The sequence below is a fragment of the Anomalospiza imberbis genome, chromosome 4 (genome assembly GCF_031753505.1).
Source record: "Anomalospiza imberbis isolate Cuckoo-Finch-1a 21T00152 chromosome 4, ASM3175350v1, whole genome shotgun sequence".
NCBI classification, from domain to species: domain Eukaryota; kingdom Metazoa; phylum Chordata; class Aves; order Passeriformes; family Viduidae; genus Anomalospiza; species Anomalospiza imberbis.
Genome location: NC_089684.1, coordinates 71,379,180 through 71,407,070, shown reverse-complemented (window position 1 = coordinate 71,407,070; position 27,891 = coordinate 71,379,180). Strand labels below are relative to the sequence as shown.

The 27,891-nt window shown below is 47.6% G+C and overlaps 1 protein-coding gene across 1 annotated transcript in view; it reads left to right on the top strand.

The window, feature by feature from the left end:
- The first annotated feature begins 5,739 nt into the window (after positions 1–5,739).
- ZNF638 (zinc finger protein 638) overlaps positions 5,740–27,891 on the top strand; it is a 43,939-nt gene continuing 21,787 nt past the window's right edge. Inside the window, exons 1-10 of the mRNA XM_068189215.1 lie at positions 5,740–9,965; positions 15,397–15,458; positions 16,732–16,770; positions 18,524–18,831; positions 19,543–19,853; positions 21,552–21,698; positions 22,933–23,049; positions 25,621–25,679; positions 25,817–25,854; positions 27,178–27,243. Coding sequence (XP_068045316.1) covers positions 8,538–9,965; positions 15,397–15,458; positions 16,732–16,770; positions 18,524–18,831; positions 19,543–19,853; positions 21,552–21,698; positions 22,933–23,049; positions 25,621–25,679; positions 25,817–25,854; positions 27,178–27,243 — 2,575 coding nt within the window. The 5' untranslated portion in view covers positions 5,740–8,537. The remainder of the gene's footprint in view (positions 9,966–15,396; positions 15,459–16,731; positions 16,771–18,523; positions 18,832–19,542; positions 19,854–21,551; positions 21,699–22,932; positions 23,050–25,620; positions 25,680–25,816; positions 25,855–27,177; positions 27,244–27,891) is intronic.

The window sequence follows — 27,891 nt, the reverse complement described above, 5'->3', positions numbered from 1 at the left end:
TTTAGGGATTCTTCTTTTTTGGGGAAAACCCAGCCCCAGGGAGTCACTTTGGCTGGACTGGGCTGTGGGAACCCAAAATTCAGTCTTCCAGCAGCTCCAAAATCCCCTCAGAATTCCCTGGAAATGAGGTGTGGGATGGGGCAGGGCTGGTGCCATCTCTGCTGTGGGATTTGGGGAATTATGGCAACTTTCGAGGGGTTTCCTGTGGGTTCTTGGGTTCCAGAGGTGTTTTTGTGGGACACGAGCCTGGATGTGGGGACAGTGACTCCTTGTGTCCCAAGGGACCTGAACCCATTGGGAATTCCAGGGATTCCTCCTGCTGCTCCAAAGGAAATCCCACTGCTTTGGGGTGGGAAGGACCTTAAATCCCAACAATTCCACCCTGTCCATGGGCAGGGACAGCCCCCATTATCCCAGGCGGATCCAGCCTGGCCTTGGACACTGCCAGGGATCCAGGGGCAGCCACAGCAAATCTGGGAATTCCAGCCCAGCCCCTGCCCACCCTCCCAGCCAGGAATTCCTTGCCAAGATCCCAGCCCAATCTCCCCTTTCCCAGTGGGAGCCATTCCCTGGGTCCTGTCCCTCTGTCCCTTGTCCCCAGTCTATCTCCAGCTCTCCTGGAGCCCCTTCAGGAGCTCTGAGGATTCCCTGGATTTTTCCCTTCTCCAGGGGAACATTCCCAGCTCTCCCAGCCTGGCTGCAGAATCCTGGAATTGTTTGGAAGGGACTTTAAATCCCAACAATTCCCCCCCACCCATGTTTAGGGACACCTTCCCCTATCCCAGGTTGCTCCAATTCCTTTCCAACCTGACCTTGGACGTTCCAAGGATGGAAAATTCATCCCAAGAATCCTCACGGATGTCAGCAACTCAGATGCTTCATGGTTTTCTCGGGAATTACTGGGGAAATTGTCTCTCCATAGGGCCCAGAAGACCTTGAAGTGAAATTTGGAGTAAATCCACGTGGCTGGAGGAGCATTCCTGAAGCTCCCAGCGCTGCCGAGGGAGGCTGAGCTGCAAAGCCAACCTCAGCCTGGAATTGCTCTATTAAAGGCCAATTTTAACCCAAACCAACAATTCCCAACGGGCAGATCCCATTTTTCAACGTAAAAGCGCTGAATTTATGGATTTAAAGACCCGAATAAGGATGAAACGAAGGCTTTGAGTGCCAGTTGACAGGCAGGGGAGCGCAAACAGCACCCGGTCCCTCACGGATAGGTCGGGGTCGGCAGCAGGGCGGGAAGCGCTGTGCTACCCACAGGCAACGCAACGAGGAGACCACGAAGAGCAGGCTCAATAACTGAGGGCAGAACACGCTGCGGGAAACCGCAGAAAACGACCACAGAAGCGCCAAAGACGACAACGACGCGACAAAAAAAAAAAAAAAAAAAAAAAAAAAAAAAAAAAAAAAAAAAAAAAAGAGACGCGAACACGGCGAACGCCAGCGCCGCTCTGAGGCGGCGCGCGCCGCCGCCGCCCTTTTATACCAGGGCGGCTCCCAGCATGCCCCGCGGCGGGGGGGGCGGCTCCCCTTTGCGCACGGCGCGCACGCGCGGCCCCCCCCCCCCCCGGCGAAACCCGCGCTGCCTCCGCGCACGCGCGGAGCGCCCGGCGCCCCCCCCGCCCGCCGCTCCCGGCGCTCTCCCCGCTGCCTCCGGGGCCCTCTCCCCGCTGCCTCCGGGGCCCTCTCCCCGCTGCCTCCGGGGCCCTCTCCCCGCTGCCTTCGGGGCTTCTTCCCGGCTCGTCCTGGCGGCGGGGGACGCGGGGAGAGCGGCGGCAGCGCGCCGGCCGAGGTAGGAGGCGAGCGGCGGCCGCCCCCGTCCCCCCCAGCGGTGAGGGCTGAGGGGGACGCGCGTAATGGCGGCTGTGGGGGGGGGAGGTGGGGGCGGCTGAGGGTCCCTCATGAGGAGCTTCGGGCTGTGGGTGTTTGTTGTTTGGTTTTTTTTTTTAATCCCTTCTCCTTTATTCCTTTTAGTCCCTTTGTCGTTAAATCTTTGATCGTTTTTCTTTGGGCACGCGGGTAAAGCCGCCCCGTAAGCACCGACCTGCAGAGCAGCCGCAGCCCCACAAGGGATTCGCCACGTTTTATACCCGGCTCGGATTTAAATCTGGTTTTTAGACTTTTCAGTCCCGGGTTTACGCGGTCTGAAGCCAGGGAAACGCTGCCCTGGTCCTCCCTCCATTTCCGTGCACGTCAAACAACACTCAAAGCCTTAATTTAATCCTCACTCAGGCCTTTAAATCCATAAATTCAACAATTTTACGTTAAAACCATTGGGATATGGATGTTGGCAGTTGTGGTTTTGGGTTGAAATTGACCCTAAATAGAGCAATACCAGCCTCAGGTCCTGGACGTGACCTCAGGCACCTCCTCGTGGTTGGGGGTTAAAAACGTGGTTTTCCCTTATTTTTTCCTGTTTTAAAACGGGAACAATTGAGCAGAATTGCGTAAAATACCCGAGGAAAAATGATTTTTACAGAAGGCCAAGTGTTGTAGCCCAGTAGCATCACGTGGTTTGCAAGAACTTCCTCTTTCGGAGGATTTAACCTTTTTTAAAATGCAGTTTAGGCACGGGCTCCTTGGATATTTTTAGTGTTATTTCAAGCCAGAAATGCAATGCGGGTTGTTACTTTAATTTTCTGAAAATCTCTTTTTATAGGGTAAATTCCAAGAGTTTTTACATAAAACTTAATGGGTATTTTGGACTCAGAACCCAAACCGACCCCTCAAAATCTCATTCCAGCCCAGAGTGGATGTTTAAATATTGTTGGTTTGGCTTTTTTTGCTCCATTGTCTGCTTTCCTGGGCATCTAAAACCTTAAATCAGCTGCTGGGAAGATCGGAGAGGGTGGATCTGACATGAGCTCATGATTTCCTTTGGGATGAGACACTCTCCAAGGAAAAGGAGTACCCTGAATTTAATTTTTAAATTCTTTTTCCCCGTTTAAATCTGCCCCTGGCGTGTGGGGATGGAAGGGACCAGCCCAGCCTCTTCTTCCCCAAATTCTGCTGAAATTGAGGATATTCATCCAAAGGTGGGGTTTTCCAAAGGCTTCCAGAACCTGGATTCCTTCTCTTCCTTCTTCTCCTTCCCCATATTGGGATTGGGTTTGTTTTTGCTGCCAGACAAGGAGCTCAGCTGGGTGTTTCCCTTTTATCTTTCCCTTTTGGAGGTAAATAAAACCTATTTTCCTACTTCTTTCCATCAGTTAAATATTCTGGGTGGAATTTGGGCTTTTTTTGGGGAACTTTAGGCAGGAATGTCAGTGATGGTGTCAGGGACTTGTTGCTGGTGTTTAAATCGATTTATCAAACTTTGTGCTGCTCTGAAAGTGGAATTTGAGGAAGATTCCTGGTATTAAAATGCCTGATTTTGGTCCTGCTTCAGGAATTCCTGGCTGAAAGGCTCGTCCTGACTTTTTTTTTTTTTTTCGGTGTGTCTGGATAGAAACCACTTGTCCCAAAGGCTGGGATGGGGGAGAATTTTGGGAATATTCAGTAGATTCCATGGAGGTGTTGATGTTCTGCTCGGGTAGGGATGGAATTAACTTTTGCTGGCAGTTTTGTTTAGGATTTGGGAGCTGAGTTTGGCTTTCTCTGGGCTGGGAATGGGCCTGGAGTGGCTGAAGAGATGCTCCATACCTGCAAAGTGTCTTTTTCCTTAGGAAAACTGGGATGGAGGAGTGGGAAAATGGGAGTTTGGCTTCCAGGATTGCACAGAGTGGGAGGAATAACTTTGCTTGGGTTTTGGGTCCCTTTTTTTCCCCATGGTTTTATGTCATCCCAGGAATTTTCTTATTCAAGTGTTTCATTTCCCACCCTGGTCCTTTTTTAGGATCTGCTTCCTTCAGGCTTTACAATTCCAGCTCAGCCTTTGCTGTTCTCTTTTTCCTGGGAAATCTAAATTTCCAGGCTGGGAATTGTCCTCTTCCCATTATCCAGGTGCTCCAGGACTATTCCCATTCTGCCTTCCTCTTCCTCATCATCATCCAGGACACATCCTGATCCCTTGTGTGTCCTGGTGTGGCTGGAACATTCCCAGTGATCCTGACTCTTGGAATTCCAAGTCCACTGATCCCAGTCCAGATCCTGCTGGATCTGGAGCTGGCAGCAGGAACGTGCCCGGGGACGATTTTGCCTGGAACTGCTTTCACCTCTGAAATCTTGGGAATTTTTGCCTGAGTGGGCAGGTGATCCTGCTGGAATTGCAGAACCTGGAATGCCAGACCACCTAGATCTGTCGTGCTCTGCTGGATTTGGGCCGTGCTGGAGAAGCTGGAAGATCCCAGGATGGAGGAATAATGAGGATGGACACGACGGATAAGCTGGAAAATCCAGGAGCTCCTGCTGGAACTCAGATGTCCCCTTGAGGTGGGGTTGTGCTGGCAAGGGGAAGTCTGGAGGTGACAATCCCAGAGATCCAGAGGGTGGCAAACTGCCCAGAGCCATCCAGAATCACGGGAAGGAATTCCCAGATACAGGAAAAGGGCTGGGAATGCCTTGCCCAAGTCCTTACCTTGATGAGAGAACATCTGGGCTGCTGTGGATGAGGAATTCTCCAGAGGAAAGGACTGTGGCACCCTCTGGATGCCATTGTGGTGTTGGGCAGCACAGGAGGGAGGAGGAAAATCCAGGTCCTTCCAAAACATTCCAAGATTTTGCCATCAAACAAAGGAAGAGCAGGGAATCTCCAAAGGAGATCCAGGTCTTGGGACTGGACACGGTCAGATCCATGGGGATGTGGTCAGTGGTTAGTTCTTGGAAAGGCACAGCAGCTTCCCAAGCATGGCTTTGGTTCCAGCTTTGTTTATCTGTTCTGGACTTAGCACAGAGCCAGAAAATTCCATGCTATTTATAGGGACAAATCAGGAAATTCTCCTTTTGGAATTTCCTTTCAGATTAACCTTCTGTGTAACGGGGGAAATCCTCTTCTGCCTTCTCCTGAGGCTCCTGGAGAAAAGGTGGCTCCAGAGGAACCTTGTGGCTCTCCACGGCTCCCTGACAGGGAGGAGGATTTAGGATCTGATCCCAGGGAATTGCAGGATTAGACAGAACGGCCTCAGGCTGTGCCAGGGGAGGCTCACGTTGGACATCAGCAGGAATTTCCTCATGGAAAGGGTGGTCAGGCCTTGGAAGTGCCCAGGGAGGCTTGGAGTGCCCATCTCTGGAGATGTCCCAGGAATTCCTGCATGTGGCACTCAGTGCTGAGGTGGGCATTGGGCACAGCTTGGACTGCATGATCCCAAAGGTGTTTTTCAGCTGGAATAATCCCAGGATTCTGTGCTGTTGCAGTTTCCTTGCACTTTTTCTCCTTGCAGGAATTCTTGCTCTGGATCTGTCTCTTCCTGCAGGGCAGCCATGTGCAGGCACTGCAAACACCAGGCTTAAAATCCAGAACTTTCCATTTCTCCATCTGTATTGGGAAGCCTGGAAAAATGGAGGCAGGAAGTTGAAGGGAAAGCAAGGAAGGCATCGTTTGGCTTCTGTGTTGTGCTCTGAAGTTCTGGGATTGCCGTTCCCAGGGATCAGCTGGGAATGTTTTCCTGGAGAAGGGAGGGGAGAGCTCAGAGTCCCTTCCAGGGCCTCAAGTGGCTCCAGGAGAGCTGAAGAGGGACTGGGGACATGAGGGATGGAGGGACAGGACACGGGGAATGGCTTCAAATTGCAAAAATGGAGATTTGGGTTGGATCTTGGGAAGGAATTCCTGGCTGGGAGGCTGGGGAGAGACTGGGCTGGAATTCCCAGAGCAGCTGTGGCTGCCCCTGGATCCCTGGCAGTGTCCAAGGCCAGGTTGGACATTGGGGCTCGGAGCACCCTGGGATGGTGGAAGTATCCCTGATCTGGGGCTGGGATTGGATGGGATTTAAGCTCTTTTCCCACCCAAACCATTCCATGATTCTGCCTGATTTCAGTTCAGTGTCACCGCAGCCCCAGCTCGGAGCCTGGTCCCTGCTGTGGTGTCCCTGTCCCAGCAGCAGTGCTTCTGAGGCTCCGACACTTCCCAAACAAAGCTGCCTAGAAGAGGAAGGTGAGGCTCTCCATGATAACTCCAGACCATTTTTTCCTCCATCTTGGCATTTCCTTAGAAACATTTCCAGCATTTCCTTTGGAAAGGTCACTCAGGAGCTCCTTGTCCGCAGCCCTTCCTGGAATCCTGGACTGCTTTTGGGTGGGAAGGGATCTCCGATCCCATCCAATGCCACACCCTGCCATGGATGGGGACATTTTCCATAAACCAGGTTGCTCTAAGTCTTTCCCAGCCTGGATCCCATCCCTGGCCAGGCTGACGAGCTGAGGTTTGCAGAGGTGAGTTGTTATTCCTGATCCTGCTGCAGGAGCTTCCCTGCTCCCAGGTGTCTGTGTGACATGCAGCACCAGGAAATACCTGGAGAGGTAAAAACTCATCCTGTGGGAATTCCGGTTTTTTCCCTCCTTTGGGAGATTCCTGATCCATGGAATTAAGGTTGGTGGTGTTTCAGGTTTGCTCTGCTGATCCATTCGTGGTTGTCCTGGCTTTGACAGTGTTCCTTCTCCAAGTGCTTCCCACAGGGATGGGCTCAGAGGGAATTTTTGTGCTCCAGTGCTGGGAATTCTGGAGAAAACTGAAATGAAAAGGCAGGAGGTGGCTTGGGGGATGTTGGTTCACATTTGTTTGGAAACCCTCTGGAACAAACTTGGCTTCACATGCAGCTCCTGTTGAAATCCAATTTAATTTATGGAGGGAGGAGGAATACTGGGGGAGAGGCTGGAATTTTGGGAGTGCTGACTGGTGGGAATCTTGTTATTGTTTGCTTGGAGAGGATTAATAAGATTTACGTTTCTCCTGGGCCTGAGGAGTTTGTACTCGGTTCAAATGAAATAATTCCTCAAAAAAACTCACACCCAGATGGGAACGAACTCTGGGAATTGTGCTGGAAAATCCTCCTCTCCTGCACCTGTGTTTGGTCATTCCCTGTAAGGTTTATTCCTCGAGCTGTGATCTCATTGTGAGCCTATGCTCGTGGAAGAACTTCCAGCTGGAGTCAACTTGGAAAACAAAACCCTGTGACGGCATCGGCGATGGTGAGACGAGAACCTCGGCACTGCAGGAACTCAGCTTGGAACTTCGGGAACGGCCGGGAAAACTCCTGGAAAACCTCGTGTGTGGCTGCAAGAAGAGTCCGGTTCCAGGAGACAATAGATGGACAAAGGGGAAATGAGGAATTCCCGGGTTTGGAGTTTTCCTGGTTTGGGCCGGGATGGGGTTGGGAGTTTTTCCATCTGCTGCTCCGGCAGTGTCGTGTTTGAGGTTGGGAACGGGGACGGAGCTGGGAACGCGCTGATGTTGTGGCTGCTGCTTTGTCCTCGCTCTAAATCCAGAATTCCCGGTGTCCTCGCTCGGTCCCCGAGGAGCTGCACAAGGACTTTGCCGCTCTTTGATGCTTTACTGATCTCAGTCTCCATCCCTGACCTGCTTGGACGGGGCTTGGAGCACCCTGGGATAACGGGAGGTGTGGAATGGGATGGGCTTTAAGGTCCCTTCCAGCCCAAAGCCCTGTGTGATTCTCTCTCCAGAACTCTGTGGTGTTTCATTTTCCTCTCCCTGTATTTGTACCTTCTTTTCCACCTCACAGCACCGAATTCTCACTGATTTCACCCAAACCAAGCCCCACTTCCCTTGACCATGGTGCTTTTTGTGTGGAGATTTTTATTTTGTTCCTGTACGATTTTACTCCTCTCTGTTTCAAACCCTTTCCATTTAAGCTCTTGGAGAGATCGGATGTTTTCTACCCACAGAATTCCAGCCTCGTCCCACCCTGTGAATTCTTGCAGGGTTTGCTCTTCACCCATGAGAGTGCTCATGGGAGTGTCCTGGAAACCACTCCGGCCTCGGCTCAGCTCCACCCAGTTGGAACTGGTTGGAGTTCTCCACCTAAATGGTTCCACTTCCAACTCATCCCTCGTCACCCTTCCAACAGGGGGGTTTCACGATTTGCCTTGCTGCTCTTGAAATTATTAATTGAATTATTAATTGTAATTGAACCCGAACTCTGTTGTCACAAAGAAGCGAAATGCCAGGTTTTAAGCGATGCTGTTGCAAGTGTCACCACCAGTTGTGTTCCCTGTGACATCCAACTTGTTGGGTTAAGCTTGTTAATCATCTGTTTAATTGATTAATCACCTGTTTTCTATATTTAAGATTTTAAACAGTGAAAGAAAACATTTTTTGTGAATTTTGAGTGCTTTAAACTGTGGTGCAAATCCTGCTTCCGTGCCTCAGGTTGCTTTTCTCCTCGTCCTAGAAGCCGCTGTGAGCAGATGCCAAAGATGACCCATCTAATCCTTGTCTTTTAACTTGCAGCTTTGTGTTGTTCTTGGAAAGTTTCGCACCACTTGTGAATTCCCTGAACCTTGGCCTTGCCAGCCCCCTTGTGTTGGGCCCTCCTCCTTTTCAGCTTGCCCAAATTAAGACCCACTTGGCTCTCCAGCACTTGGCTGCCAGCGGCGGGCGGGCAGCTCCCCACGCTGGCGTCCGCCAGGCATTGCTGAAAGACGCAATGTTTAGCCCCAGAGGAACCTTGCCCCCGAGGCCCAGAGGACCCAACCCGTCGGGCACCAAACCCCCGGGAGCTTTCGGGGCCAGAGGTTCGGCGGGGCCACCCAGGAAAGCCGCGCCCGCGACGCCCCAAGGAGCGCCCCAGAGATTCTCGGGGCAGGATGCGCAGTGGACGGGTTCGCAGAGGATCAACGTCCGTGTCACGCTGCACAGGGCCGATCCCAGGAAAGTGAAGGAGAAGACCGGCCTGCACCAGGAGCAGAAGGGAGACCTGCGTGCCAGTCGCTGGGATGGCGGCCCCTGCCCCGCCGGCACTGGTGGGCCCAAGTTGCCCGGCCCGGCGCCGGTTTTGGAGCAGAGTTCCAACCCCCAGAACCGCTACACGCCTGAAAGCGCCTCCAGCATTTTAGCGAGCTTCGGGCTGTCCAACGAAGACCTGGAGGAGCTGAGCCGCTACCCCGATGACCAGCTGACGCCCGAGAACATGCCGCGGATCCTGCGGGAGATCCGCATCCGGAAGATGGGCCACACCGTGCCTGGCCTGCACGCTCCGAGCCGGGGGGAGGATCCGGTGGGCGAGAGCAGCAGCGCCGCCGTCAAGGGCAAAGTGATCGACTACGGCCACGCCAGCAAATACGGCTACACTGAGGACCCGCTGGAGATCCGCACCTACAACCCCGAGGTGCTGCCTGAGGAACCACTGGAAGCCCACGTCTACACTCCAGAAAGCTCGAGCGTGGAGAACCGGGAAGAATTCCAGCGGGAGCAGAGCGTGCCGGTGGCTGTCCCGCCACCCAACGTGCCGTGCAACCCCGTGTTCCCGGCTGAAGATCTCATCAAGCTGCCGGCCTTCCCCACTGACTCCTCGCCCGCTCCAACGTTTTTCCCGGCCGAGCCGCCAGCCAAGGTGCAGGTGCTGTGCAGCGCCGTGCCCGCCGCGCTGCCGGTGGTGAAGCCGGTGTCCCAGCCGCCCGTGCCGCCGGTGCTGCCGCCCATCCTGCCGGCGCTGCTGCCCACGCCGTTGCCGCAGCCCATGCTGCCCCCGGTGATACCGCCGCTGGTCCAGCCACCCGTGTCTCAGCACGTGTTGTCGAACTTGACGCCGCCGCCCTTCTCGGCCGGGCTCCTGGCCGCCATCAGCCAACACGAGCAGAAGCAGCGTGACACCGGCGGTCCCCATCCCGCGCCCGGCACCTCCGGCGGGTCCTCGGCGGGACACAAACCCTTCCACAAACCCTTCCACCCGCCAGCACAGGAGCCCATCAAATCCCCGTTCGGGGTGGTGAAGGCATCCTGGCTGCCTGTGTTCCCGGACCAGAAGAGCAAACGCCTGCCCACCCCATCCATGATGAACGACTACTATGCCACGTCGCCGCGAATATTCCCACATTTGTGTTCTCTGTGTAACCTTGAGTGCACTCATATGAAGGTGAGTGGCTTTCCCAGATTATTCCCTAAACGTGTGTACTCGACACCTTTTCCTGCTGATGGTTGTTTCCCCTGGGAATTCCATGGATTGGGATGCTGGTCGCCAAGTTTGAGTGTTGGGAATGGTGCTAGAAATGATTGTAACGGCGTGTTCTGCTCCCAGTTGCATTTCAGAGTTGCTTTACGTGTTGATTTTTATTTTTTTAGTGTTGAAGTGATTTCTGTCTTTGCAGCGGGTTTCAAACAACAAAACAAACCTCGAGCAGCGGAGTGAAATATTAATGTCATGTGTGGGCGACTCAAATCATGTCTGGGGGTGGGTGAGATGTCTGTCTGTTCATTCCCTCCCCCTCCTCCTCCTCCAAACTCTGCCTGAAAACAAAAGAGCCCATTTAGAACCTGAAATTTCATCTTCCAAATCTGCTCTGTGTGACAACGCTCAATATTCCAGGGGCTGGCTCGGGGCGACGCGGAAAATGCATCCATTCATCCCGCCGGGCTTTTGGCCTTGAAGGAGATCACAGTTTCAGCTTTGAAGGAAATAATAAAGGGAGAAAATGGTGGCTGTTGGGAGATAAAAAATGTTTTGGAAGCTGTGGGTTTTCCTGGAAAAGCCCAAGGTTTGAGCTTGGGAGAACATGATATGTAAAAAACAGAGTATTAATTAATAATTATTTAATGTGTTTGAATTGTAAGTGTGGAGAGGATGTGGGGGAGGGATTTTTGTAATTTGGCAAAATCCTGGAGATTTTAGGCTCTGTTTGCTGTGAATTAAAAATCTGGCTGAAAATGAGGACAGCTTTGTTAGGGAAAAACAGAAATTCCAAACCCTTTTCCCCAGGAAGTGCTGAGGGTCATGGAGGTGGACAGCTGGAAATGGGAAGGATGATTTAAAATAAAAATGGGTAAAATTGTACAGGAAAACAAAAGTGGGGGGTGTTAACAAAGGAAAAAAGCAATGTGGGAAAAAGGAATTCATTTAGATGGGAATTCTCTCGTTTAAGGAGGGAAATGTCACTAAAAATCTGTTGGCAAATCAGCTCTGGCTGAGGGTTTTGGGGTGGATTGAAGGTGGTGAGAGCTTGTCCTGGTGGCACTGTGGTGGGATGTGTTCCCAGGAATCCTGATCCTACTGCAGCCTCCCAAAGCTGCTCCCTGTCCTTCAGCTCTGGCCTGGATTTGCTTCCTTTGGGAAGCATTTGATGTTTGTCTCCCAGGGACACAGTGACCTCCCAGGACCAGCCCTGGTGCAGAAGAACCCACAAGAGGTTGGGAGTTTTTATCCCAAAAATAAAACTTTGATGATGAAGAAACGTCCAGCTGGTGTATCCATGAATTGCAGAGATCAAAGAATTCCTCTCAATTCCAGCTCTGCAGTTCAGCAAATCCGGTCTGTTTTGGGTGGTTGGAGACAACCTGGACATTGAAGGTTTGTCTTCCCAACCATTCCCTGTCCAGTTCTGGGAGGGCTGGATGGGACCTCAGGTTGGAAGAGCCACCAGATCTGGTGATTCCCAAGGACTTCAGACATTTGATGCTGTCCCGCGTAGCATTGCTGTCCCCAGCCTGGAGAAATGGATTTCATGGATGGAGCACTCGGGACTGGATGGTGGCACCTAGAGTTGTCACCAGCTCTGTGCCCAGGTGGGACCAGCCACCCCTGGGATTGGGATCGGCACCGTTCAGCGTCTCCGTCGGTGACAAGGACACCGGGATCAGTCACCGTTGGCATGGTGAAGGTGACACCAAGCTCTGCACTGGAATCACACCTGGAGAGGTGGGACCATCCCAACCTCGTGAGGCTCAGCAAGGGCAGGAGCTCCTGGGGCAGGACAATCCCCGCACAGATCTGAGGTGGGAAGAGACCGATTGGAGCAGCACTGGGAGAAGGACTTGGGGTGTCTTGGATGGGAAGCTCTGAATGTCCCGGACAGATCCTTGTGCCCTGGGCTGATCCTGCAGGGTGGACAGCAGGAAAGGTGGGAATTCTGCCCAGGTGAGACCCCATCTGCAGAGCTGCCTCCAGCTTTGGGGCAACATCAGGAGGACCTGGAGCTGCTAGAGCAAATCTTGAGGAGGCCATGGAGCTGCTCTGGAGCCAGGCTGCTCTGGGAGAGCTGGGAGCGTTCCCCTGGAGAAGGGAAAAATCCAGGGAATGTTCAGAGTCCCCGAAGGGGCTCCAGGAGAGCTGGAGAGGGACTGGGGACAAGGGACAGAGGGACAGGACCCAGGGAATGGCTCCCACTGGGAAAGGGGAGATTGGCCTGGGATCTTGGCAAGGAATTCCTGGCTGGGAGGGGCTGGGCTGGAATTGCCAGATTTGCTGTGGCTGCCTCTGGATCCCTGGCAGTGCCCAAGGCCAGGCTGGACATTGGGGCTTGGATCCACCTGGGATTAGGGAAGGTGTCTGCCATGGCAGAAGATGGGAATGGGATGGGATTTAATGTCCCTTCCAACCCAAACCATTCCAGGATTCTGGGATAACAGGAACCGACATCAGATGAAGATGAAGGTGCCCAACAAGGAAAACCTTTTGTATCCCACACTTGAAGACCCTGAAAACAAAATTCCAGTGATGGATTCCGAGTTCAGGCTGTTGGTGCTGAGCTCCCTTTTCCCATGGATTTTCCATGGATTTTTCCTTGGTTTTTCCATGGATTTTTTTAATCTGTTCTTGGATTGACTCATTTTGGATCTGACCACGCCACATTGCCCATGGGAAGAGAATTCCAGTCATTGGAATGTGAAACTCTGAGGTTCCCACCTGGATGTGGAGTATTCATCCAAACATCATCCCTCCAACTTGGCCCTGCCAAAACTCCGGAAGCTGAATTTTCCCTGGAAAAACCCTCTCCTGTATGTCATTTTTACAGATTTCTGATACATTTTAAGGTGGTGGTTTTTGGTTGGTTTTTTTGGGGGTTTTTTTTTTTGGGGTTTTTTTTGTTTTTTTTTTCAGAAGCCACAAGTTTTGGTATTTCCCACCTGCATCCAGAGTTTTTTATGGAAAAAGGTTCATTTTCATCTTGGAGGCAGGCAGGTCCAAAATATTGTGAATTTATGGAAAAAATGGTGGAAATTTGTGGAGATGTCCATGGAAGGTCGGGTTGGGGCAGCACCAGGATTTGACAGATTTGGCCTCATTTTGATCTCAGGCAGGAAGGGATGTGGTGAGAGGTTGGACTCTGATCTTGAGGAATGTTCCTGTGGGACCCTCAGGGTTGGCTGTAAGGAGGTGCAGCCACACCAAGGTGGATTTTTGGGCATTAAAATTAGAATTTGAGGCAAAAATTGATGCTTGGGCCAGGTATTCCCAAAAATCTTTGTATCCTGGATCTTTTTTTAGGGCAAAATTCCCAGTTCCACTCTGAGATAGGCGGAGTCTGACCCCCTGCTGTTCCCTTTCAATTCTAATTTCCCAAATCCTCAAAATCTCAATTTTATGGATATAACATGGAGCAGCTTTATTTTTGTCTTGGAATCACGTCCCGTCTGAATAACAAAGCAGGATTTGTGGGATTCCTCCTTCTCCAAACACTTCACGTCTCGGATGGAGCAGATTTCTTGGAATAACAACGATTCCTTCACCCTCAATCCCATCACATCTGGAATGAGGTGGACTTGAAACATTCCCAGCACGAGGGATGAAATGTATCCTTGTTTTTATCCACTTTTGTTCCCTAAATCCCTTCAAAGTTGGGGGCGATGCCTCCTTGGACCTCGAATCTGTGAAATCCTTGGAATTTTCTGTTTTCCATGAAGATTTGCACTTGGAATTCCTTTATTGGACACTTTGCTCCATCACCTTCTGCTTCCAGGATTTCTTGGTGGTGATCCATGAGTGAGAGGAGGTTGGGATGGAATTAGGGAAAGTGGGAATGGAGGAGTTTGGATGGAATTTTTCCTCTCACCAAGATTTGATGGGAGGGGATCCTGTACTTTTAGGGGAAGGATTTCTTTGGATCCCTGGAAAAATCATGGCTGCTCCCTCCCTGGAATGTCCAAATCCGGGTTGGATGGGGTTTGGCGCAACCTGGGATCATCTTTACATTCCCTTCCAGCCCAGCCATTCCATGGTGATTCCATGGGCAGTGGAATAATCCCAAAGAGTGGGAAGGGCCAGGAATGAGACAAAGAGGAGGAAAATCCATAAATCCAGAGGGTTTTGGCTGGTGAGGACCTGGCAAGGAGAAGGAGGTGCCCAAAAGTCTTGGATCAGCAGCTGGAGGGATTTGGGAGCCACTCCTCCTTGGCACCGTGGAATTGGAATTCTGGGAGACAAATTCCCTCTGGCACCGTGGAATTGGAATTCTGGGAGACAAATTCCCTCTGGCACCGTGGAATTGGAATTCTGGGAGACAAATTCCCTTTTCATTCCCACCAAGTTTTCCTTGAGGATCAGCTTTGGTTTATCCTGGTTCAATTCAAACCTGGAAAAATCTGGATCCTTGGGAATGGGATTGCTTAGGGATGGCCTGGAATTAGGGAAAATCAGATTGGAATGCTGAAATTGCTGCTTTATCCTCATGGGAATTATTCCATCATCCTGATTCTTCAGGTCCATTATTTAATATTAATTATTCCATACTTGATTGGATATTATGCTGTAAGAGCAGCTGGAAGTTGATTTTTTTTCTTTCCCAAGGATATTTAATAATTATTATTGGTGATGTTCCACCTTGAAAAATTCCAGAGTTTCCAAGAATTTCCAGAGTTATCATGCCTCCTTTTTTCCCCAGCTCCCTGTCAGTATTTCCAGTTAAACCCGAATTTAGGGATTTTTATGCGGAATTAAATCCTATTTTTATCGGATTTTTTTAAACGATAAACGAGTGTGAAAAACATCCCGAGGCTCTGGAATGACCTTTGAGCTGTGACATGATGGGAACTGAACATTCCCAGAGCTCCAGGCACGGAAATTCCGGGCTGGGAATGAGATTGGATGTGGACATGGCACATTTTGAGGGAGCTGGAATTGCTCATGGATGTGACAGCAAATCATGGATTTCTTCCTTTTCATGCTGATTTTTTTGGAGCAGCCTCTGGTGATCCACGTGCTGCTGCCATCCCCAGCGTGGGGGTGGGTTAATTGATGAATTAATTGGTTTAATTAATTGAATTAATTAATTCAGTAAATGCAGCGAATTAATTGATTTAATTAATTGACTTAGTTTATTAAATTCGTTGAATTAATTGATTTAAAGAATTGATTTAAGTAATTAATTTCATTCATTGAATTAATTGATTTAATTGAGGCTTTTGTTCTGGAGCAGTGATAATCAGCTTTTAACCTCCTGCCTGAATTCCATGGAAATTTGACTTTTCCAAGGTAAAAACGGGCTGGAAAGTGAAAATCCAGCCCCGAGGGATTGGGATCATCCCGGGGTTTCCCACCCTGATCCCGCTTTTCCCAATGTTCTTTTTCCCCCCAGGATTGGATCCTGCACCAGAACAACCCTGCCCACCTTGAGAGCTGCCGCAGGCTGCGCCAACAGTAAGGGATCCGCTGGGGATCCGCTGGGGATCTGCTGGGGATCCATTGTAAATACATTGGGAATCTGCTGGGAATTCACTGGGAATCCATTTGGAATCTGCTGGGGATCCACCGGGGATCTGCTGGGGGTTCGTTGCGGATCCACTGGGAATATGCTGGGGATCAAGTAGGGATCCGTTGGAAATAGGTTGGGGATCCACTGGGAATCTGTTGGGGATCCATTGGGGATATGATGGGAATCCACTGGGAAACCACCGGGGATCCACCAGGAATCCATTTGGAAACCACTGGGGATCCATTGGAAGGCCACTGGGAATCCATTTGGAACCCACTTGGAACCCACTAGGGATCCATTGGAAAACCAGTGGGGATCCACTGAGGATCATGGAATGCTGGAGAGGGAGCTTAAATCCCAACAGTTCCAACCCCATCCATGGGCAGGGACAGCTCCCACGATCCCAGATGGATCCAAGTCCATCCTAGCCTGGCCTTGGGCACTGCCAGGGATGCAGGGGCTGGGAATTCCTGGGAATTCTCTGGGAATTGCAGCCCAGCCAGGAATTCCTTGCCAAGATCCCAGCCCAATCTCCCCTTTCCCAGTGGGAGCCATTCCCTGGGTCCTGTCCCTCTGTCCCTTGTCCCCAGTCCCTCTCCAGCTCTCCTGGAGCCCCTCCAGGGACTCTGAGGATTCCCTGGATTTTTCCCTTCTCCAGGGAACATTCCCAGCTCTCCCAGCCTGGCTCAGAGCAGAATCCAGGAATTGTGTTGGGAGTGATCCTAAATCCCATCCATTCCCACCTACTCCTATCCCAGGTTGCACCAAGCCCTGTCCAGCCCAGCCCTGGACATTCCAGGGATTTGGGGCAGCCCCAGAATTTCCCTGGATTCTCCCCCCATCCCAAGAAAAGCTTTGGGATTTCAAACACCCTGTGGGATCCAATCCTGGATCATCCCAAAATCCCAGCTCTCCTTTGGAATCCCTCAGAGTTTTCCCTTCTTCAGGTGAACATTCCCAGTTCTCCCAGAGCCAAGGGACTCCGAAATCCTGGAATGGTTTGGGATGGGAGGAGCCCTAAATCCCATCCAGGGGCATTCCCACCATCCCAATTCCTATCCAACCCCTCTTGCACAAACAGAAAAAACAGAGATCAACATTTGGTGCTTTTGGGATCCCAAATGGGAATTTATAACTGGAAAATTCCCTTTTTTAAAATTTTTTTTTTTTTTGGAATTTTGGTTTTTCCACTGACATTTTTCCCTTTGTCATCGACAGATATCCCGAGTGGAATCCTGAGGCTCACTCCTCCAACAGGTACCTTGTGATTTTGATTCCTTTAATTACTCATTAATTAACTTTTACCAATTATTTTCCCCCTCCAACCCCTCTCCACGAGGTCACATTTTGATTATAAAATTTTAGGGCTTTTTTATGGGATTTTGTCCCAGAATCCATAGAATTCCAAGTTGGTTTGGGTTGGAGGGACCTTAAATTCCACATATTTTTATCCAGGTTTTTCCAGTTTTATACATTTTTTCCCTTTTTTTTTTTTTTTTGCTAGTTTAATCCAGTTTTTCCATTTCTTCTGTTTTTCTTCCAGTTTTTCCCAATTTTCCAGTTTATCCAGATTTGTCCAGTTTTGTCCATTTTCCCAGTTTTATCCAATTTTATCCCTTCTATTCCAGTTTTTTTTTCCATTTTTTTTCCAGTTTTCCCCAGTGTTTTTTCCCAGTGTTTTTTCCTATTTTCCCCAGTTTTGTTCACATTAGTCCAGATTAGTCCAATTTTATCCATTTTTTCCAGTTTTATTCATTTTCCCAGTTTAGTCATATTTTATTTAGTTTTGTCCCCTTTATTCCAATTTAATCCATTTTCCCAGTGTTTTTTCCATTTTTCTAGTTTTCCCCCACTTTAATCCAGATTCTTTTAGTTTTGTCCAGTTTTTTCCTGTTTTTTTCTAATTTCTTCCTTTCCTCAGAAATCTCACATGTCCCTTTTCCCAAATTCTCACATGTCCCTTTTCCTAAATTCCCCTTTTCTTAGAAATCCCATTTCTTCTTTTCCCGAATTTCTGCTTTTCCCAAATCCCCCTTTTCCCAAATGCCTTTTCCCAGAAATCTCATTTCCCCCTTTTCCCAAATCCCCCTTTTCTCAAATCCCCATTTCCCCCCTTTTCCCAGAAATCTCATGTCTCCCTTTTCTCAAATTTCCCCTTTTCCCAAATTCTCCTTTCCCCCAATCCCCATTTTCCCCAGTCGTCTTTCCCCAATCCCTCTTTTCCCATATTCCCTTTCTCCAATCCCATATTCCCTTTCCCCAGTCCCTCTTTCCCCAATCCCATTCCCATTATCCCATTCCCATTTCCCCAATCCCATATCCCCTTCCCCAGTCCCACATTCCCCTTCCCCAATCCCATTCCCCTATCCCATATTCCCCAATCCGAATCTCCCTTTCCCCAATCCCCCTTTCCCCATTCCCCTTTCCCATATCCCCAATCCCCCTTTCCCCAATCCCATTCCCCTATCCCATATTCCCCAATCCGAATCTCCCTTTCCCCAATCCCCCTTTCCCCATTCCCCTTTCCCATATCCCCAATCCCCCTTTCCCCAATCCCATTCCCCTTTCCCCATTCCCATTCCCCTTCCCCCAGTCCCATATCCCCAATCCCACATTGCCCATCCCCAATCCCACATTCCCCTTCCGCAATCCCATTCTCCTTTCCCCAAGCCCAATCCCCCTTTTCCCCAATCCCTATATCCCCATTCCCCTTTCCCCATATCCCCAATCCCCTTTTCCCAATCCCATATTCCCTTTCCCGAATCCCTTTTCCTAATCCCATATCCCTTTCCCCAATCCCCTTTCCCAATCCCACATTCCCTTTTCTGCAATCCCCTTTTCCCCAGTCCCCATTTCCCCCAATCCCATATTCCTGATCTCCAGTCCCCTTTCCCCGGTCCCCCTTTCCCAATCCCGTATCCCAGTCCCAATCCCCTTTCCCAATCCCTTATTCCCTGTCCCCAATCCCCTGTCCCCGTTCCCGTCTCACGCCGCTCTCTCCGTCCCGCAGGCATGCCGCGGAGCGCAAGGAGAACCGCACGCCGCGCCGCCGCTCGGGCTCGTGCAGCCCGTGCCGCTCCCCGTCCCGCCGCCGCTGCCGCGGCCCCGCGGGCCCCGCGCGCCACCGCCGCTCGCGCTCGCGCAGCCCCGGGCGGGCGCGGCGGCCGCGGTCCCGCAGCCCGCGGCACCCGCAGCGGCCCCGGAGCCGCTCCCGGAGCCGCTCCCGCTCCCCGCAGCGGCCCCGCGGCGCGCTGAGAGGCAGCCCCAGGCCCCGGAGATCGCCCAGCGCCGCCCGCAGGCCCGGCCGCGCCGCCGAAGGTCAGTGGCACCCCCGGGACTCGCCCCCGCGGTCCCGGGGGAACTCCGGTGGGAATTCCGGGAATTCAAGGGGATTCCCAAAGGTTTCTTCACCCCCAGTGGGAGCTTTGGGAATTCAGGGGGATTCCCAATCAACATTTTGGGATCAGAATTCCCAATCCAAATTTTGGGAATGCTCAGTGCAATTCCCAAAGGGAATTTTGGGAATTCAGGGGGGTTCCCAAACTTCTCTTCACCGCCAAAGGGAATTTTGGGAATGCTCACTGCGATTCCCGATGAGAATTTTGGGAATTCAGGGGGATTCACAAGGGTTTCTTCATCCCTGATCAGAACTTTGGGAATGTCCTGTGAGATTATTTTCTCCCCAAATTCTCATTATTTTCCCCAAGAAATTCCCAAAATTCCCATTATTTTCCCCAAGAAATTCCCAAAATTCCCATTATTTGCCCCCAAAATTCCCATTATTTTTTCCCAAAATTCCCATTATTTTTTCCCAAAAATTCCCATTATTTCTCCCAAATTCCCATTATTTTTTCCCAAAATTCCCATTATTTCCCCGAATTTCCCATTATTTCCCCAAATTTCCCATTATTTCTCCCAAATTCCCATTATTTTTTCCCAAAATTCCCATTATTTCCCCAAATTTCCCATTATTTCCCCAGAATTCCCAATATTTTCCCCCAGAATTCCCATGATTCCCCCCGAATTCCGGTTTCCCCCCCGCAGGCCGCGCCGCGCTCGAGGCCGTGGTTCGCTCGCTCGGGCCGCGCTTCCTGGCCGAGTTCCAGCGGCAGCGCTGCCTGCAGGGGGCGCTGCAGGAGCCGCCGCCCGCCGCCAGGGGCCCCGCGAACCCCAAAAAATCCCCGAAGGCGGCGCCCCGGGACGGAGCCCCCGAAAGCCCCGGGAACCCCAAAAAAACCCCGAAGGCGGCGCCCCGGGACGGAGCCCCCGAAAGCCCCGGGGGGACCCCAAAAGCGGAGCGGGGGGAGGAGCCGGCCGGGAAGAGCCAGCCCTACAACAGGGTGGGTTTGGGGGGTTTTGGGGGAGTTCCTGGGGTTTGGGGGATTTGGGAATTCCTGGGGTTTGGGGGGTTCTTGGGGTTTGTGGGTTTTGGGGAATTCCTGGGGTTTGGGGGATTCTTCGGGTTTTGGGGGATTCCTGGGGTCTGGTGAATTTTTGGGTATTCCTGGGGTTTGTTGGATTTGTGGGGTTTTGTTTGAAATTCTAGGGTTTGGGGGATTTGGGAATTCCTGGGGTTTGGGGGATTCTTGGGGTTTGTGGGGTTTTGGGGGATTCCTGGGGTTTGGTGAATTTTTGGGAATTCTTGGGGTTTGTTGGATTTGTGGGGTTTTGTTTGAAATTCTGGGGTTCTGGGGTTTTTGGGAATTCCTGGGGTTTGGGGGATTCTTGGGGTTTGTGGGGTTTTGGGGGATTCCTGGGGTTTGGTGAATTTTTGGGAATTCCTGGGGTTTGGGGTTCTGGGGTTTCGGGGATTCCTGGGGTTTGCGATTCGTGGGGTTTGGGAATTTCTGGGGTTCGAGGAATTCCTGGCGTTTAGGGGATTTGGGGTTCTGGGGCTTTGGGGGATTCCTGGGGTCTGGTGAATTTTTGGGAATTCCTGGGGTTTGTTGGATTTGTGGGGTTTTGTTTGAAATTCTGGGGTCCTGGGGTTTTTGGGAACTCCTGAGGTTTGGGGTTCTGGGGATTCGGGGATTCCTGGGGTTTGTGGGGTTTAGGAATTTCTAGGGTTTGAGGAATTTCTGGGGTTTGGGGGATTTGGGGTGCTGCGTTTGCAGGTTTGGGAATTTCTGCGGTTTGTGGGGTTTTTTTGGGAATTCTTGGGGTTTGGGGGGTATTTGGGAATTCTTGGGGTTTGGGGTTTTTGTGGGAATTTCTGGGGTTTGGGGAATTTGGGAATTTCTGGGGTTTGTGGGAACTCCCGGGTTTTTGGGGAATTTGTGGGATTTGGTGGATTTGGGGTTCTTGGGGTTTCATGGATTTGTGGGAATTCCTGGAGTTTGGGGGAATTCCTGGGTTTTTTGGGAATTTGTGGGGTTTGCTGGGTTTGAGGAATTCCTGGGTTTTTGTGGGAATTCCAGTGAGAAAAGCCCAGAATTCCCAGGTTTTTGGGAATTCTCTCTTTCTGCAGCTGCTCATTCCCGCATTTTTGGGAATTTTTTTTTTCTTATTTCTCTGCACTGCTCGTTCACGGATTTTTGGGAATTCTCTGCAGCTGCGCATTCCAGATTTTTGGGAATTTTGTGCAGCTGCTCATTGCCAGGTTTTTGAAAATTCTCTGCACTGCTGATTCCTGGATTTTTGGGAATTTTTGGGAATTCTCTGCATTGCTCATTCCCAGATTTTTGGGAATCCTCTTCTGCCGATTCCCAGATTTTGGGAATTCTCTTCTGCTGATTCCTGGATTTTTGGGAATCCTCTTCTGCCGATTCCCAGATTTTGGGGATTCTCTTCTGCTGATTCCTGGATTTTTGGGAATTCTCTTCTGCCGATTCCCAGATTTTGGGGATTCTCTTCTGCTGATTCCTGGATTTTTGGGAATCCTCTTCTGCCGATTCCCAGATTTTGGGAATTCTCTTCTGCTGATTCCTGGATTTTTGGGAATTCTCTTCTGCCGATTCCCAGATTTTGGGAATTCTCTTCTGCTGATTCCGGGATTTTTGGGAATTCTGCTGATTCCCGGGTTTGGGAATTCTCCGCAGCTGCTGCGGGAGGAGCTGCTCAGCTGCGGGACCGTGCTGCAGATCTCGGATCTGCCGGATTCGGGATTTTCCGACCAGGACATCAAGCGCCTGGTGCAGCCCTTCGGGAAGGTCAGCGACCTCATCGTGCTGCGCTCCCGGAACGAGGTCAGGGAATCTGGGAGTTGGGAATGGGATTGGGAATGGGGGAGTGTGGGATTGGGATTGGGAATTTGGGAATGTGGGAATGGGATTGTGAATGTGGGATTTGGAATGGGAATGTGGGATTGGGAATGGGGGAATGTGGGATTGGGAATGGGAATGTGGGAATGGGATTGGGATTGGGAATCTCTCAATGGGAATGGCAATCTGAGTATGGGAATCCAGGAGTGGGATTGGGAATGTAGGATTGGGAATGGGATTGGGAATGTGGGATTGGGAATTTAGGAATGGGATTGGGAATGTGGGATTGGGAATTTGGAAATGGGATGGGGAATGTGGGATTGGGATTGGGAATGCGGGATCCAGCGTTCCCAAAGATCCCTCTGGGCATGTTTGGGACTGGGGTCAGAGGTTCCCACTGGGGGCTCTGGGGTTTTATGGACGGGCAGATTTTTCATCCTTCCCTTTTTCCCTGTTTTTCCCCTTTTCCTCCTCTTTCCCCTCCCATTTTCCCTTTTTTCCCTTCCCCCATCTTTCTCACCCTTTATTTCCCTGTTTCCCCCTTTTTTTCCATTTCTCCCCTTCCCTTTTCCCCCCTTGTTCTCCCTTTAATTTCCTTTCCCCCCTCTTTTCCCCCTTTTCTCCCTTTCCCCTTTTCTCCCTTTCCCCCTCTTTTTTCCCTTTTTCCTTCTTTCCTTTTTTCCCCTTTCCCCTTTCCTCTCCTGCCTTGGATTCCCTTCCTGCAATTCCCAAGCCCGGCTGCATTTCCCTCCCCAGTTCCCCTGGAATCCCCCAAAACCCCCTGAAATCTGGGAATGCCGGGATTCCAGGAATCCTGGGAATGCCAGGAATCCAGGAATGCTGGGATTTCTGGGAATTCTGGGAATCCTGGGGATGCCAGGAATCCGGGAATGCTGGGATTTCTAGGAATTCTGGGAATGCCGAGAATCCTGGGAAATCTGGGAATGCTGGGAATGCCGAGAATCCTGGGAAATCTGGGAATGCCGGGAATGCTGGGAATGCTGGGAATGTTGGGATTTATGGGAATTCCGGGAATGCTGGGATTTATGGGAATTGCAGGAATGCTGGGATTTATGGGAATCCCGGGAATGCTTGGAATGCTGGGATTTATGGGAATTTCGGGACTGTTGGGATTCATGGGAATTGTGGGACTGCTGGGATTCATGGGAATTTTGGGAATGCTGGGATTCATGGGAATTTTGGGAATGCTGCCGCCCAGGCCTACCTGGAGATGAACTACAAGGAGGCCGTGATCGCCGCCGTCAAGTTCGGGGAGACGGCGCCGGTGCTGCTGAACGGGAAACGCGTGCGGATCAGCGTGGCCGAGAGAGCCCAGGTGGGAACGGGAATTCCTGCTGGGAATTCCAACCAGGAGAGGGAATTCCAGCCAGGAATTCTGACTGGGAGAGGGAATTCCAGCCAGGAATCCTACCGGGAATTCCAACTGAGACCTCTGACCAGGAATCCCAACTGGGAATTCTGAGTGGGAGACAGAATTCCAGCTGGGAATTCCAAAGGGGATTTTGACTGGGAGCGGGAATTCTGACCAGGAATTCCGACTGGGAATGGAAATTCCTGCCTGGAATTCCAGCTGGGTCCAAGCAGGAATTCCAGCTGGGAATTCCAATGGGAGAGGGAATTGCAGCCAGGAATTCCAACCAGGAGTGGGAATTCCAGCCTGGAATGGCATTTGGAAAACGTGGCTGGAAGCAGGAATTTTGTCCTGGAATCTGGGCATTCCCTCCTGGAATTTGAGAATTTCATCTTGGAATTTGGGAATTCTTTCTTGGAATTTGGGAATTCTCTCCTGGAATTTGGGAATTCTCTCCTGGAACTTGGTAATTCCAGCCTGGAATCTGGGAATTCTCTCCTGGAATTTGGGAATTCTGTCCTGGAATTCGGGAATTCCAGCCTGGAATCTGGGAATTCCCTCCTGGAATTTGGGAATTCTGTCCTGGAATTCGGGAATTCCAGCCTGGAATCTGGGAATTCAATCCTGGAATTTGGGAATTCTGTCCTGGAATTCGGGAATTCCAGCCTGGAATCTGGGAATTCAATCCTGGAATTTGGGAATTCTCTCCTGGAATTCGGGAATTCCAGCCTGGAATCTGGGAATTCAATCCTGGAATTTGGGAATTCTGTCCTGGAATCTGGGAATTCCAGCATGGAATTTGGGAATTCTGTCCTGGAATTTGGGAATTCCCCGCTGGGATCTGGGAATTCCCCGCTGGGAGCCCAGCGTGGTTGCAGAGCCTCGTTCCGGATTTTCCCATTTTTTGGGAATTTGTGAATTCCATCGTTCCGGTTTCCTCCTTTCACGGACAGAAACGGCTCTGTTCGTAATTAGAGGCGGGGTGTTAATGAACGTTAATTAAATAATTGCACTGAGTTATCATTATCGTGTAAATATCAATTATTATTAGTATTTATTAATGTGATATTATTAATGTGCCTAATGTATGTAATATTCATATTATTTTATTAATTATATTAATTAACACTAGTTAATAATAATTAACCTGCCCCTCTTTGTTAGGACTAATTCCTGTTAAGTAATTAACTCAGTTATTAATGCCATTTTAATCTATTTGAATTAGCTACTCAGATACTTATTAATAAAATTACAGTAAATTAATTTTATTTAAAGCAGTCTGAGCAGTTCGATTTTATTTAGAGCAGTCTGCATTGCATTATTAGTAATTAATATTAAATTTTATTTATAAATTATTAAACTTAATTGCTATGTTAATATAGCAATATAGTAATAGTTAATATTATAATTACGTAATTATTTTATTAATAATCCTGTTAATATAATCTAGTAATATATTTGCAATTATTAATACTATGACTAATAGTATTATTATTTATATACGTAGAAATATAAAATATTATCAATATATTTATGTTATTAATTAATATAATAATATATTGAATTTTATTATTTTAATTGGGTATCAATATGCAATTAATTATACTATTGAATATATAATAATGTTAAAATTATAAATGTGCATTCCTGTGTTAATAATTAGTAATACTAATTCCAATGCAGTATAATTTTTGTTTTGTAAATAAATAAATTTATTATTAATTTATTAAATATTTTTGATATGGCAATAACTAATACTTTTTGAATTATATTGTAATATGTAATTAATTACAATGTCACTAATTGTCATTTAATGTTACTATATATTGCTTTAATAATAATATTAATCGTACATTATCATAATTTATATTGTATATAGGTAACTCATGTATTATTAATTTATTAATTTTGATGAGTTTATTAATATATTAATGCTGAACAATATTAATTATATAAAAATATACAATTAACTATAATATTATAATATAATGATAACTGTTCCTACATTAATAATTAATAATAATAGCAATATTTTTTATTTATAGTGTAAGTAAATAATGTATTAGTAGCCTGTTAATGTTGATCAGTATAGCAATATATTAATAATTAGCATTTTTAATTTATAAAAATCTTCAATTAATTATAGTATCGTGATATAATAATAATGTGTATTATTCTATTAATAATTGTATTAATAATACATTATTATTTATATTATAAATAAGTAACAAAAATATTTATTATTAATCTGTTAAATCTGATTAATGTAGTAATATATTAGTCATATTATTAATGATGCAAAAGCATACAGTTAATTATGCACTATTAATTACTTATATTGTAAATAAATTTATGTTGTATTTTATTGATATTGCTTCTATAAACACATTTGTTAATAAGTTTATCTGAAATTTTAATTAATAATGTGCATAATTCATATTTCATAACTAATTAATTCCCACTAATTAATTACAGTTAAGGAGCCCGTTCATAATTAATGCCATTCATTAATCAATTCCAATTTTCCCCTTCCAGGTGAAGAAACCGGAGAAGAAACGAGTCCTGAACGCCAAAAAAACTCCACCAAGCACCAAGTAACGCCCTCGTTAATTACCCACTGTTAACGACCCTCACTGGGAACCCAGGGGCTCAAACCCTGGCCTCTAATTGGGGCTTCCCAATTAAGAATTGTTCATTAATTTGATTTTTGCTGTCTTTTTCCTCCCCCCAGGAAAATCCCCAGCACCAAGAGCCCCAAAGCCCTGGCAGGTGAGGCTGATCCTCATTAGCTGCTTAACGATTAATCAGTAATTAATTCCTAATTGACCAGCCTACTTGATGATTTAAGTGCCGTAATTAATTGAAATTTTATTTCTTTTAATAGAAAATTAATGAGCTCCAAATCGTTGATTTGCTTTAATTCTTGAGCTCGTTTAATTAATAATTAATTCTTAATGAATTATAAATTAGCTAACCTAATGAATTATTGGCTTAATTAATGAATTGACTCAATTAATTTCAATTCCATTGGCTTTTAATAGGAAATTATTGAGCTCCAAGTCATTGATTTGCTTTTGTTCCTTTCATTAAGTAATTATTAATGAATTAATTAATGGTATTAAGTCGATTCCTAGTGAGTTATTAATTAGCTTAATGAATTAATTAATTATTGGCTTAATTAATGAATTGGTGAATTAATTTTTATTTTCTTGGGTTTTAATAGGAAATTACTGGGTGCCAAATCATAAATGTTCTTTAATTTCTGAGCTCCTTTAATTAATAATTAAGCAGCCTAATTAATGACCAATTAATCATCTTAATTAATTAATTAATTGGCTGAATTAATTTGAATTTTATTGGGTTTTAATAGGAAACGTTTGGGTTCCAAATCTTCGATTTTCATCCATTGCTGAGCTGGGCTTTGGGATTAATTAAAATTTTGGAATTAATTTCAATTTTGGGATTAATTAAAAGTTCAGGATTAATTAAAATTTTCAGATTCATTTGGATTAAAAATTTGGAATTAATTAAAATTTTGGGATTAATTTGGATTAAAAGTTTGGGATTAATTAAAATTTTGGGATTAATTTAAAATAAAATTTTGGGATTAATTAAAAGTTTGGGATTAATTTCAATTTTGGGATTATTTTCCCTACAAACAATCTCAATTTCTGCCCCAAATCCCCTTTTTTCCCCCAAATCTCCCTCTCTTTTCTCCCAAAAATTCATTTTTTCCCCCAAAATCCAAAATCTTTCTCAAATCCTCATTTTCCCCCCAAAATCCCCCTGAATTTCATTTAAATTTGGGGATTTTTACTCTAAAATTTCTCATTTTTCCACCCGAATTCCCCTGGAATTAATATAAATTCGGGGATTTTTTTACCCCAAAAAATCTGAATTTTTTTCTCCCAAAATCCTCCTTTTTTCCCCTCAAATTCACCTGGATTTAATTTAAATTTTGGGATTTTTTTTTTACCCCCAAAAATCCAATTTTTCCCCCAAAATTCCTTTTTTTTTTTTTTTTTTTTTTTTTTTGCTCCTATCTCTGGAATTCTTTGGATTTTTGGGGATGGTTGTGGTTTTTTTTGGTAGGGAAAAAGGAAAAAGTGAAGAAAACTCTGGGAGAGAAGAAAGTGAAGAAAACCTCGAGCGTGGGAGGTGAGGGCATGGGAAAAATTTGGGGGAAAAAAAAGTGGGAAAATGGGAAAAAAATTGGGGAAAAAATGTTAAAAACCCTCAGAAAATGGGAAATAAAAACTTGGGAAATGGGAAAAGGAAATGGAAGAAAAGTTTAGAAAATGGGGAAAAATTGGGGAAAAAAAATGGAAAAAAATCTTGGGAAAATGGAGAAAAAAAAGGAGGGAAAATTCATGGAAAAATGGAAATAAAATCTGGAAAATGGGGAGAAATTGGGAGATGGGGAAAAAAATCCTGGGGAAATGAGGAAAAGAAAATGGGAAAATGAGGGGGAAAACTTGGGAAAAGGGAAAAGAAAATGGGAAAAAAATCTCAGGAAAATGGGGGAAAATGGAAAAAAAGTTGGGAAAATGGAGGAAAAAATGAGGAAAAAAGCTTGGGAAAATTCTTGGGAAAATGGGAAAAGAAAATGGAAATAAAATCTGGAAAATGGGGAAAATCAGGTGGGGAAAATGGGGAGAAAATGGAAAAAAATAGGGAAACAAAATTTGGGGAAAAACCTTTGGAGTATGGGAAAAAATCCTCTGAAAATGGGAAAAAATGGAAAAAATTCGGAAAAATTTTGGGAAAATTGAGGGAAAATGAGGAAAAAACCTGGGGAAAATGGGG